This window comes from Amblyomma maculatum, chromosome 5 (assembly GCF_055883805.1).
Source record: "Amblyomma maculatum isolate TAMU_Amacu chromosome 5, ASM5588380v1, whole genome shotgun sequence".
In the NCBI taxonomy this organism is placed as follows: domain Eukaryota; kingdom Metazoa; phylum Arthropoda; class Arachnida; order Ixodida; family Ixodidae; genus Amblyomma; species Amblyomma maculatum.
The window spans coordinates 59,633,478-59,647,411 of NC_139348.1; the positions used below are offsets into that span (position 1 = coordinate 59,633,478).

General features: G+C 42.2%; 1 protein-coding gene across 3 annotated transcripts in view; it reads right to left on the reverse strand.

Annotated features, from left to right (window-relative positions):
* Window positions 1-9,544, reverse strand: part of Dic1 (Dicarboxylate carrier 1) — a 63,361-nt gene extending 53,817 nt beyond the window's left edge. Inside the window, exons 1-3 of one of the 3 annotated variants that reach the window (XM_084603752.1) lie at window positions 9,298-9,544; window positions 4,766-4,885; window positions 1,276-1,395 (exon numbers count right to left, since the gene is read on the reverse strand). In XM_084603752.1, the coding sequence (XP_084459878.1) occupies window positions 1,276-1,395; window positions 4,766-4,876 (231 nt within the window). In that variant the 5' untranslated portion in view covers window positions 4,877-4,885; window positions 9,298-9,544. The other 2 variants (XM_084603753.1, XM_084603754.1) reach the window with 2 other exon arrangements.
* Window positions 9,545-13,934: the final 4,390 nt, after the last annotated feature.

The window sequence follows — 13,934 nt, forward strand, 5'->3', positions numbered from 1 at the left end:
ATTTAAAAATATTTTTGAGTGTGGCTGAAAGGCCACCTCATTAGCTACACTTCAGCCTATGGATCATGTAAATATTTGGCCAGGACCACTTAAGTATATTTGAATTTATTAAAAAATTTTTCGAATAGTTTTTCCATGTCTCGAAAAAGTTAAAAGGAGTAATCAAAAAGATTCCCCAGAAGAGGTACAATCGAAATTGCACTAATGAAACTTGGCACAAATATTGTGCAGAAGCAATAGTTACAAAAGCTGAAAAATATGCAAACAAAATTCAGAAGATCAAAATATTTACAGATCAATGCGTGGCAGAGTATGTGTCATCGCAAGTGTTCCCCATGGAGGGAGCAGCCCCCACCGCTGACAAGTTCAAACTGCACGGGTGGGTGACATGACCCAGTATGTCAACCCCAGCGTGTGACATACAGTACCCCATCCCTTGACCCTGATTGGGAACTATGGTTTCCCTCTCCCCACTCCTCGCCTTCAACTTTCTCTTGCAGAGAGTCATCCCTACGAAGAAGCGGTCCCTGCAATACAGGGTCAGTTTCAGCTACACGGCATGCATTAAACATAACTTAAAATGCACTTTCCGAGTCAAATAAGTTTCAAATTAGTATAGACGGATCAGCCTATGCTGTTTGCCTATGATGGCTAAATGATTTATATACTCGAATTCCTTTCCTCACCTGTTCTGGTTTCAACAGCTGAGCAATGGCTGTGGCATCAAATCTAAAGCAAGGTCAAGGAGGGCTGGGAAAAAAACTAATTTATTCGCTACTTTGTCGCCTTAATTCATTAGAATGCTAATCAAGCTCAATGCTCAAGCGTAGGAATCACAAGGAGTAAAGAAGCAGCAATTCTATCGCCATTTTCTCATTACCCACATGATTTAGACTTAATTTTGACGTCGCAGCAATTGTTCAGCTCTTGAAAGCGAAAAAACTGAAAAAGGAAAAAAGTTCAATTATACATTATCTAGCACTCGCAGGTGAAAACCACATGGTGATCCACATTCAGCAATGTCTTATGTATCGCTGACAAGAAGGAAAATGCAATCCAGATTCGGTTTTCGCGCTTCTTTAAAGGTCCCCCAACTGTCCATTCTGTTCCAGACGCCTTCACAGAATGCAGCAGAAATGGCGCCCTCTCAACTCTGCTGGGCGACATACTTCAGTACCCTTTTTATGCTAACAACCAGGTCACCTTCTATAGTGGTTGCGTCAGATGTCCACCAGATGTCCCTGCTTTGGTAGTTGATGGTCAAAGGCCACCCACCTGCCTCAGTATGGACGCACTCAGTCCGTTGTACATGGCCAGCACCCCCTGGTGGCGGACAATGGCCACCGTGCTGTCCACCAGGCCAATGCGGCCAGCCGACTGTGTCTGAAGGTGCACCTGCACAGGAGGGGGAAGATGAGAAAACTGCTAATTGAACCTCAACACTGGTTGGAAGCAATGCGACAGGAAACAAGGGAGGAGCCTTGGGCAATATGGACTAACCACAACCCTGTCGCGCTTTCATATTATCTTTCATCTTTCATCTTTATTTTCACTGTGAGGTACATGTGCATGGATTATCAGTATTACAGAAGGAGGTCACGAAGTATAAACTGTCCGGGGGAGCTCCTAAGACAGAATGGATAAGATTAGCAGGTAACATACTAGGCAGTGAAGAAAAGAATATACAGGCGTGCAGAGAAAAACTATAATACAATACTAACGAGAAACAGTGCAAATAAATTCTAAATAAACAGGAACTTCAAACAAAAAATGCACGAATTGCAGAAATTAGCGCATTATTAGTACAAGAATAAATAAAATGTAAACACGGAAACTATGATCCAGACAAACATCTTTAGTCGGTGGAACAAAACAAGGTAGAAAATAAATAGGTCTTTAATGAACGATGAAATGAATGAATAGTACGCTGTGCTTTAATTTCAGGAGGCAGTGAATTCCAAACAGATATGCCTGAGAAGTATGCAGTTTGTTTCCCATAATTGGTCCTGATTTTCGGTAGTAGTAGATTATGATGTTCAGCAAATCTGGTGTTATTTTTGTTAAAAAGCTTGGATGACTCAAAACCACTAAGGACGACATGTTTATTACGCGTTTTAAAGATGATTGATGCCAACCTAAAATTAAGCTGTAGCGACAATGGCAGTATGTTAAGTGTGCGATAATAATTTAAAACGGATGCACGGTAAGGGCTGAAGGTAAGTATGCGGAGTGCTTGATTTTGAAGGTGGCGAACATATGAAAGGTGAGTGTTGTATGTGTTACCCCATGATGATATGCAATACGAAAGGTGGCTATGTATGAAGGAGAAATACAACATGCGAAGTGTAGGTAGGTCAAAGAAATGTCGGGCTTTAATTATTACGTGAATACCGAAGGCTGCTTTAGATTTAATGAATTTGGTATGCTGATGAAATTTTAGTTGATTATCTAGGACGACACCAAGAAATGTAGTAGATTCTGACAGGTAAATTGTGTCCGTGCCTAAATGTACCTGAAGAGCAGGAACTGCCTCTATATTGCGTGAGTGAAAAATCATAAAGGTGGTCTTATTTGGATTAATTAGTAGATGGTTATTTTGGCACCAAAGGTGAATACTCATAAGGTCAGCGTTCAAATTGGCGGTTGGTACAGAAACATCACTAGCGTGAGAAAAAATGGTAGTATCGTCAGCGTAAAGAATTGAACTAGAGTAGTTGAGGCATTTTGGCAAGTCATTAATATAGATAAAGAAGAGAAGAGGGCCTAAAATGGATCCCTGTGGAACGCCGCGGTTAATTAGCTTAGGGTCAGAAAATGTGCCACTGAATTCAACAACTTGAAGTCTGTCAGTGAGATAGCTACGTATTAGTTTAAGCGCAGGACCAGAAACGCCAAGGCATTCTAATTTTTTAAAGAGAATGTTATGGGTAATTGTGTCGAAAGCTTTTGTGAAATCTATAAAAAGGGTGCCAACAAAGTAACCACGATCAAGGGAATGTTTAATTTTGTCAGTGAATTCTATTAATGCAAGTTCGGTGGAGTAGTTCCGACGAAATCCAAATTGGTATGGAGTTAAGAGATCGAATTTAAGAAGATAATTTGTTAGCCGAATGACAATTAGTTTTTCAATCAGTTTACTGAAAAACGGTAGTATAGCAATGGGACGGTAGTTGGTTATTATACTGCGGTTGCCTTATCGCCTGCTTTATCGCCTGCTTTAGGAACCACTCCCGCAGCTATAAACCCAAAAGTGCTCATCTAAAGCTGGCTCCGCTTCTGAAATTAAATCCATTGTTCTTAGAATTTTCGCCACTCTGAAAATTGTTAAGGTGCACTCCACCACAATGGTGTGTGTCCCCAATCTTCAGAACAGCCACACGTGTGCTTAGAAAAGGAAAGCATAATCTCAAAACTCACACAGGCGCCAGGAATACAAACAAAAATTCAGGGGATACTTAAGCTGCCTCTTTAAGTTTATGAGACAACAGCACAAATGGCTCCAGTTAGCAGCTTTGGATCCTCATTAGTGCACAAGCATCTTGCAGCTCACTTAATCCCCAATCCTTTAATCCATGCCTCTATTATATCTCACGAAGTAATAAGCACACAGTCGCAGTCAAAAAAATTATGTGTAAGATTGCCCGACATGGAGAAACAAGCATTTCTCAGCCATGACAATGCATAGTCATTCGAAGGCAGTGAAAAGAGATTGCCAATAAGAAAACAAATCAGCACAAATGATTAACGATACAAAAGAGAGCTACATTTGCTCTTTCTTGTGGTTCATTTTATATGCTCCCCATTTTGAATGTTAAAAGTCATTTCAGAACTATGGTGCGGATAGTCCAACCTACCTGCGTTTAGGCGAAGAATACGCCAGCACATTCCCCTCCGTTAGATGCTTTTACGTCCTTTATGCAATGAGTCCCCAATCCACATATTTCTTTCATTTCTTCAAGCTGACCACAAAAATATATTCAGTGCAATACTTACTCAAGGTCATAATCAACAAGCGCATGGTGCAATAATGTTGCGCCATTTGTTCGAAGCAAAAAAAAAAATTGCTTAAAGAACTAACCAAAGGAATGTGCGCAAGTGAATAAATGCTACAAACATGAGTTATAGAAATGAGCTACCCTCAAAACATAGTCGACCTAGTTTAGAAAGGTAACAAAATTCATTTCTGTAAGTGCAACGAAAGCCTAGCCTTAAAGCAATGCCTGAATCCTGAATATAGCATGCATGTGAATCAGGCTATGGGTATTGAAAGCAACGCAGGCATCATGATGAAGCAACGAGTTAACATCGAGTAAGCAGTGCCCAATATTCCCCATCAAAGCGACACACGCCCTCCCTGTGAGTATGGCAAAACTGTCTGTTCAAGCTTTCCTCGCAAATGAGAGCTCAAAGACATGAAATTTTCATTGCATTAAATGAAAGAAAGGCTATGCGGGATAAAAAATCGATCTGCTCCGAGACTTGCCAGTCACAAAAGTGTTGCTGCACATGTATCAGTGTCACTTAGCGCATATAAATGTGCTATGAAGACGCAACACCACAACTAAACCTATGCTAAATTTAGGCCAGCCAGCTTGCTGGGTTCGTATGACCTTAAAGCATATGGCACCGCAAGACAATGTAACTAAGCAAGGAAGTACTACAAGAGTCTTTCCTTCCCTTCAGTTATTTCGTTTCATTTCAATAAATGCATCCAGGACCCTGGCCCTGCTCCTGCGATGAACTGTACGTGTCCCACATATGTTACCTTCAGCAGGTCGAGTGGGTGCGTGACGCAGGCCGCCATGGAGCCAGCCAGGCCCCCAAAGTACCACCGGGCCAGCCGCACCTCCTTACGTCCCCCCTCGTGATGGGCCATCGCGGTGGTCTGCACCAAGAGAAGCGTGCATCAGCACGCTCATGTGCAATGCCTTGGACAGCCACATCATTGACATCTCAGCCGATTCCTTAACCGAAGGTACAAAGAACTGAGTGTGCAAAAAGGCAATAAACTGTAGATGATGTGAAAATCCAGTATATTGTCACTACCATCACCACACCACCTTTTTCTACGCTAAATATGAGTAATTTCTCCTTTATATGACCGCATCAAGCCCTGGTCAGCCGAGTGCATATTCGCAGGCTATCAGTGCCGCTACTGGCCAAGCTGACCCACTGACACAAGTCTAAAATCAAGTGGTCACTGCTTCGATTCCTGACTTGACCAACAGCAAAAGCTTTTCCTCGCTTCATCTGATAATCTCTAGTGAAAGGCATTTTGCATGAGGCATCTCAAAAACTGCCAAGCTAGGCGAGAGCTCAATTGCAACCTATTACAGCCAGCCGGCTTTAATAATCTCTCAAAGCACATATTATTGTGCATAAGCTACTTTACCTGCTCTAAATGTCAAGGAACACGTTAGAAAAACTACCTCAATGTGAAAGGCTTGAGGAGTAGTCTGGGACTTCAAGGGTTTTTCTTCGTTTGTTTTGAAGTTACGACAGAGGTGAAAGTAAGAAACAGACGCATGAAATGAAAGTAACAAAAGATTAACAATTTTTCGCTCAGGGTATCTCACAACTAGCTTACATATCTATCTCCCTGTGTGCCTTTGCAGCAAGAGCTGCACTCTTTTGCTAGATGTACCTAAACCCCACAAACCAAACTAATACAAGGACAGCTTTAATAGTGAGTTAAAATCATTCCACTTAATAAGTACAACTGGGCTTTCAATTTCTATCGTCTCATAAGCGAGTAGTTTGCCACAGTATATATTTTTACAACTAATACCAAGAAATGTTTTCAATGATTCAATGCTAAACCAGAAAGCATTGTATTCAACTTGCTCCTTCATCTATCTGCACAGTGCAGAAAAAATAAATTCCAAATTTCAAGGTCTTATGCATTTAATTTAAATGTCTCTTTCTTGGCCACCAAAAAAGTAATACTAACCATGCTAATAATAAGGCAGCAAATATAACATCAGATGTGCACTGTAGTGCTGATAACCTGTTGCTTCATGCCAATTTATTGAACTCTACAGAGACAGCTCCTAAATAATTAAAAATTTTGTGCTCATCATAAAGCATTCCACTACGTCAACACACTCACGCATTCTGGGAAATGTGCCAGAAAATAACACATCTGCCAACATGCCATTTGCCTTCGAAAGGGGCTTTTTTTTAAAGAATGGGTAGCAATGACATAATATTGTGGTTTATCAAAAAAGGTGCACAACATGCAAACTTGGGCAAACGTGTACAGTGCTCCCCTTACAGAAAGAAAGTGGTCAATTAACACTCATCATTTGTCTCTTTGAACAAACTATGCATTGCATACGCCATCTCTACAAACTGTCTCAATCAAATCAGGGGTTCTCAAACTAGGCCCACAGAATTCCTGTGTTCTTTGGAATGCTTTCTGGGTCCCCCAAGCGAGGGGCACAAACCAAAACACACACAGTTCACCAGCACCTTCTGAATTTCATGGAAGTTGTCCACTGCATAAAGAAGACTTCCAAAACTCTGTTAACAATCTTGAACATTGCTTTGCCAGTGATCTGCGAGGCAAGGTGACAAGAAGAAAGTTTGCCACAACTGAAAACTATTCCACCATGAATGACTGCCAGAGCTGCAAATGAGTTCATTAGAGGTGCACGCAGATGGCACGGGAAACAATGAACGAAGGTAAAATCCGGTCGCTGCATGCTTCACCCGTGTACAACAGCTGTCTGCCGCAAGTATCAACAACTCAAGCAGTTTGGGGCTCCAGCTGTGAAACACGTGGCTGTTTCAAAACAACTGCTTTCACTTCCTGTGCGAGCCACTTACATGCCCAGTAACACTCTGGAACATCGTAGAGGTGCGCAAGAAAGATAGGCAACTGCAATTACTAAAGCAATTATTGCACTATCCCACTTCTTGCCCACACTGCTGTAGCTGCTACACTTCACAAATTATATCTCAGATTTACCTAGAGGAAAAAGTAGTGTGAGTTTGCATGCAAGTCTCTTAAAGTTATGTCGAGCCACAGTGGTGGTAGTGATAGAAAGTTCAAGCCTTGTACCTGGATTGACAAGTGCCAGGCTGAAATTTTGATACCGGCAGTGAAACCTACGTGAATATGCCTGCGTGAACTAGAGGTTGCATGTCTACCTCAGTATCCAAGGGTCTTGAAAGGCTAGGTTCTGATGTCATCTTCTCACCTCAAAGGAGAAGCCCGTGCTGAAAGCACCCGCCAATTTGGCCACATCTCGTCTTCTCGTGACGTCACAACCACCCAACGACTAGTCAGTGCATACACATGTCCCCAGCCAACTACAACCTGCCAGAGCCTTGCCCATGACTTTTCCCTCACAACGCCAATGCCAACAACACCGGTGCCAGATTTTGTGAAGGAGAGGCCTTTAACGCTATCACATAAGTACTAGAAAGTTTTTCAGCGCCTATGGGGAGCATTGAGACATAACACAAGTGCCGTCTTACCAATACACCACATTTTAAGACTACCATCCAATGCTTTCGGGCTCTGCTGATAATGGACAGGAAAAAGAACTAGACTGAGAAAAGCAAAGTTTGATGAACAAACGCTGATCTGCCAAATTTCATACCAATCTTAAGTACTATAATAAATACAAACTCATTTAGTGCCTAGTGCATATGCGCCTTCAGACATAGTAAAGGCACTACTGGTTGCAACAGGAGGCAAATGCTTGCTTCACCTAGATGGGCAATAGATACAGTGCACAGGCACCCTGACAGAACTGACCAAAGCTTAAGCATGCAATCCACAGAGCAGTAAAGTGGAGTTTATACGGTGATAGAACAATATAAGTATTTAGAGTTGAGCATAAGGGGAAAGCAAGAGCTGCATTAAAGTGATAACCGAGCTCTTCAGGTAAATTTAATTTTAAACAGTGTGCCGAATAAGACCAAGAAATTACTGGGATGTCAGCATGCAAATCTGATTTCAGTAGGATTGCCTTGGACAAAGAGCTGTGGGCACTAGATGACTTTTTTATTTGCATAAAATGGCACAAAACTGATATAATGAAAATGAAATTCCCTGTTGTGCACCAGTGCCATAACCAAACATTGTGACCGCCTTAGAAGCGCAGATATGTCAGATAAAACAATACATTTTAAAGTTAAAATATATATGTAATGTGTGAGGGGACAAATGCCTAGCATGTCAAGCACCATTCTTCATCATTAAGCTGCAGAAAGATTTTATAAACTAAAATCTAACCTGGCAAAGAACAACTGTATTTGTTGACCGCTTCAGTTTGAGGCAGCTATATGAAAGTACCTTGGCATGCTTCTGAATTTACCACAGCAAGAATTCAGCGCTCAAAGTACCATCACATCTCACAGAAAACTGACTGCCCGCAGAGACAATATTTGCAATCAACCACTATAGAAAACTACGCCACTAAGGGACAAACATATTCTAATAAATATGCTATTACAATACAACGTTGTCAGCACCACGTCTATGATGACGCAATACAATAAACAATGCAGAAACGACTGCACACATTTACATCTTCAAATGTAAAGTAGAGGAAGCAGTCTAGTCATTACTGTCACATGGCGAACTATTACCACGCAATGCAGTAGCTCAAAACTCAGGAGAACAGTTTCTGATATCACTTGCCTATTTTTCTCGCGCCAAATCAATCCGAGTAAAATGCGTTCGAGACCAGGCAGAAGCCTTCCACCATGTAAACGTCGGAATGACTCGCGGGAACGGCTGCAGCAGGTTAACGGCGTCTTATCCAACTTATCCAACTTATCTAAGCGGAAGACCACACTATCGCGTCAAGGCCGAGAGAAAGTCGAACCTAGTGTAGCAGAGAGTTGTGCGTACTACGCTCTCGCCACTTTGAAGGAAGAGACAGATAGAAAGAGGAGCCGAGGAGCTCCATTCAAACGTCACATTCTGACGCGTTGCCAGTCAGCAATCGCGATGAATACGACAAAGAAATCAGGGAAGCACACTCACGAATTCTCGCGTCTTCCGATCCGGTGACAATCGCCGAATCAGGACACCTGACAGGCACCTTCCCCGTCTATACCCCAAGTTTCAAGTCACGGCACTCGGTGAAAGTGATTCCGATGTCTCGCGACAGTGTCTGAGGTCACGCGGAGATAATAACTAGAGTAAAAGCGCAATTCCCGTGACGTTCAGCAGCGACGAGCGGCGACGACAGCTGTTTCCCCATGCTCGCGGAGTACGAGCGAGCGGCTCGCACAGCGCGGCAACCGGCGCAACAGCGCTCGTCGCAAGGTTTTCCTCACCTTCGGGCGACGCGGGACCTCGAAGGGGACGAACACTCTCCGGTCAAGCAACGCAGTAACCACTGATCACGGCAATTTTTTCCTTCCCGAACAGCCGCAGGAAACCTGCACCGGCATTTCGAAAGCTACCGGATTCTTTTGTTGTCTTTTTTTCTGCCAGCTCAATCCACTGGATACAGCTCTTGCCGACTGACGACGACTTGTCAACTTTAGTTGTTTAAAACAGCGCTAGAAACACGGACAAATAGAAAGACAAACACACAAAGCGCATTGTGTTTTTGTCTTTCTATCTGTCCGCGTTTCTAGCGCTGTTTTAACGTAATGTCCAACCAACTCAGCCAACAAGCCGCTTTGTTCAGTCAATTGGTTTCGGTTTTCGATATTAGCCGACTGCGGCTGCGTTTCGATGGAGGCGAAACGAAGTGGCGAAGGAGGAAAAAGGTTTTCTTCCTCCCTCTATGTTGGAAATAAAGTAGCGAAATCTTTACCGGCGTTTCCATCGCCCGGAGCTTTCCTCCTCGCTCTTACGCTTCCCTCCTAAAAGAGAGAGTAGGGGGCGGTTTTTCTGTTTTGTCATTGGCTGCCAACTTACGTGGACAACGCGTCACCTTGTTTTGCTTGTTTTTTTTTTTTTCTTGTTTTTCTTTTTTTTTTTTTCTCGCTGCCGCCATCAGACTGCCTTGTGGTGCCGTTTCCTGTGGTAGGGACTCTACCTGTGGCCTCGCGGCCTGCGCGCGTAGTTTTGAGCGCGCGATGCCATGCTGTTGTGCGTTTCAGTGTTCAAACAGAGCGGAAATAGGATTGGCTCCGTTTTCCATTCCACAGGGAAAACGCCACGAGCTGCGCACAAAAAAAAAAAAAAATGGCTGCACAAAATAAAAAGGAAAGACTTCGTCCCGATGAAAAGGAGTGTTTTGTGCGAGGTACTCTGTCTCACGATATTTCTGCATGACTCGCGGTGTGTTTGCCAAATTTAAGGGACCAATATATTTTTTTCTGTTCTCGCACTTTCTTTTGCTTATTATACGACGCATTTAACCGTATGAGATTTTTAGAAAATTTGATGTACACGGTGAATTAGGCGGTAGGGTGAAACAGTTAATACAACTGCCACACGGCAATTTTAATGTCATTTAAATCGAACAACATTTGATGAAAATGATATTTGTTTGCTGCCACACGATAAATATAATGACATTCGATGAAAACGACATTAGGTATCGAATGAGTTTGAGGAACTCATTTGAATGCGATCAACGAGGACATGTGTTATCTTGACACCAGTGACTCGGAGAGAATATGCACCCAAAATACTGCAAAAGTGCCGCAGGCATGATAATTCTATACTCTGCATCTGCAATCTGCACAGAATGTTAAGCTAGTCATTAAATCTTAGGTAACACCGAAACATTAGAGAAATGTTGCATATTTGTTTCAGTCTAGTATTATTTTGATGTTGTTAATGTCCTTTTTTTCTAAGGTTTCTAAGGTGTAAGGTTGTAACGTTACATATAAATATCGCTATATGTTTTCATAAAGATTTAAACATAAATCTAATATATCATCATCATCAGCCTGACTATACCCACTGCAGGGCGAAGGCCTCTCCCATATTTCTCCACTTAACCCGGTTCTGTGCTAGCTGCATCCACTTGACCCCTGCGAACTTCTTAATATCATCCGCCCACCTAACTTTCTGCCGCCCCCTGCTACGCTTTCCTTCCCTTTTAATCCAGTTTGTTACCCTCAGCGACCATCGATTATCCTCTCCTCGCACTACAAATCCTGCCCATGTCCATTTCTTTTTCTTAATTGCCACTAGAATGTCGGTAACTTGAGTTTTTTCTCTGACCCACTCTGCACGCTTCCTATCTCTTAATGTTACCCCTACCATTTTTCGTTCCATAGCCCTCTGGGTTGTCCTCAACTTAAGTAGAACTCTCTTGGTTAGCCTCCACGTTCCAGCCCCATAGGTGAGTACAGGCAAGATGCATGTGTTGTACTTTCCTCTTGAGCGATACCGGTAAGCTGCTAGTCATAATCTGCGAGTGCTTGCCAAATGCGCTCCATCCCAATCTTATTCTTCTTGTTATTTCTTCCTTTTCATGGTCCGGATCTGCGGTTACTGCCTGTCCTAAGTAGACATATTCGCCTACTACTTCCAGTACTTCGCTACCTAATGTAAACTGCTGTTCCTTCCCGAGGCTGTATATATGCAACATAAATGTAACACTCCTGAAAAAGTAGAGCAACATTGAACGAACATGTAAGCCCACTGCTCGTGATGGTACACAGCTGAATGGTAAGGGACAACTGGTTTCTTATTGCGGGGCTCATAGGTCCAACAAATGTGGTGGTCTTGGAAATCCAGCTTGATGTCAAGAAATCTGATAGAAATCTGATCAGATAGTTTGACATCAAGCTGGATTTCCAAGACCACCCCATTTGTTGGACCTATGAGCCACGCAATAAGAAACCAGTTGTCCCTTACCATTCAGCTCATTCAAAATTGGTGAAGCGAGCCATTGCTGGCCTGTGCTTGTCTAATGCGCTCAAAAAATCATGCCCACACAGCATGCTTTCAAGTTATGATAAACAATGCAGTAGATTATCTCAGGCAGGCTATCCCACGCACCTTATTATATCTGTCTCCCAGAAGCTTCTAAAGCAGATAAATATACAAGGCAGGCAATGTGAAGGAGTAGGTGATAATAAGGATAATCAGAAACAGAAGGTCGCAGTCATTCCGTACTGCCACGCCTTGTTCCATAAGCTCGAAAAGATTATGAATCGGGCTAAAGTAAAAGTAGTGTTTTCCGCACCAGAAAAGTTGGCTAACATTTGCCATCGTGTCAACCATCCTACCAAGACCGTAAGAACCTGCAGGACCAATCATAAAAAGCAATTCATCCCATGTGAAAACGAAGTCATCTATTCAATCCCCTTAACATGTGGTGACAAATACATCGGACAGACAGGAAGATGCATCAATGATCGTTTGCGAGAACACAACAAAGATGTGCAAAAAGGTGACAAAGGACATATTGCAGACCCTGTCAAAAACTGCAGCGAATGTCTACCAAATTTTCAACAATGCAGAGTCATATAGGACATCACGCTGATCAACTGACTAGGGAAGTGATTGAGGCTTTTAACATAAAAACTAATAAATACACCTGTGTCAGTGCTCCGTCTGTGCTTCTGTCCGACAAGGAAATAAGGTTTCTATCTGCAGAACATTGATCGCCATCGTTTAACTCGCCGTTAAAGTTTAAGCAGTTTTTAGCAGTAACCTGTCAATGTTATGCATTCCACTCCTTTTGTATATTTTATCAATTTTATCATGTTTCGATGCTTCGCTTTTATCGTTTCTATGGCTCTTTACACCTTGTCACATTAACTGCTTCCCATCTTTCGAATGTATCTGTTCACTTCAATCTTCTCTTTTTAGATTATATCGTCTTTTACCCTCATCAACCTACCACGCTCTTATCGCTTTTATGGCCCCCTACATCATGTTTGACGTCGACTACTTCTGGTTTTATCACCCAGTTTTCTTCTTATATATTGCTCACTTATGTTCAATAAATCGGTTGTAAGTCAGCGCTCGTGTTGTACGTTTCATTTTCTCGTCCCTGTTCTTTTGCGCTGTTTTGTAATGTATCTATCGCAATTGCCATCATTTGCTAATGACATTAGTTTTGATCGTGTAGCGGCGCGTCGAAAAAATGACATTATACCGAGCAAATGTGATTCGGTGGGAATGACTAATTTTCCCGTGTGGCATGGGTATAAGGTTAACCTGAAAGCGGTGTTAGCAAAGCTACAAAGCTTTGTTAATAGAGGTTGACGTAATGTTGCTGGCGAAAAATAAATTAGGCCAATCAGTTATTAGGTAAATATTACAGGCTACAAATGTAAAGTAATTGAGAAGGGGTAGAGGTTAATGAGTGGTGTCAATCTATAGAGGATGATGTAATGTGTTCGAAACAATAAATAGGCCAATAAGGTAATTAGATAATTAATTAGAGGCAAAAAACGAAACAGTAAAGGCGGAAATGGTCTTATTAGTGAACAGCTTGACGCCACATTTCAACGTATCAAATACTAAAATAGCTAATTAATCAGTCAATTAAGGTGACGTCAAGGCTGTGACGTCGCGCAACCTGATGTCGAGCCAAAAAAGAAAGGCAGAGGAAGTGATTGGCGGCCAATTTCAAAGTACCAAAGACTTAAATAGTTAATTAAGGCAGTCAGTTTGAATGATGTCACGCAACCGGAAGTAGAGCCGGAAAAGGGCATAGGAAGGGAGTGGCGCGCAAACTGCAAAATCGTGTCCGCAGCAGTTGTAATTGAGAAGTCGTAGAGGTCATTAAGTGGTGTCAATCGATAGTGGGTTATGTAATGTGTGCGAAAAATATGCCAATAGGTTAATTATGTAATTAATAAGAGGGCAGAAAATGAAAAAGTAAAGATAAAAATGGTCTCCTTAGTGAAAGGCTTGGCGCCAAATTTGAATATATCAAATACTAAAATAGTTAATTGAATCAGTCACTTAGAGTGACGTAAAAGATGGTCACGCAACCGGAAGTAGAGTCAAAAAGGGCGTAGGAAGGGATTGGCGACCAATTTGAAAG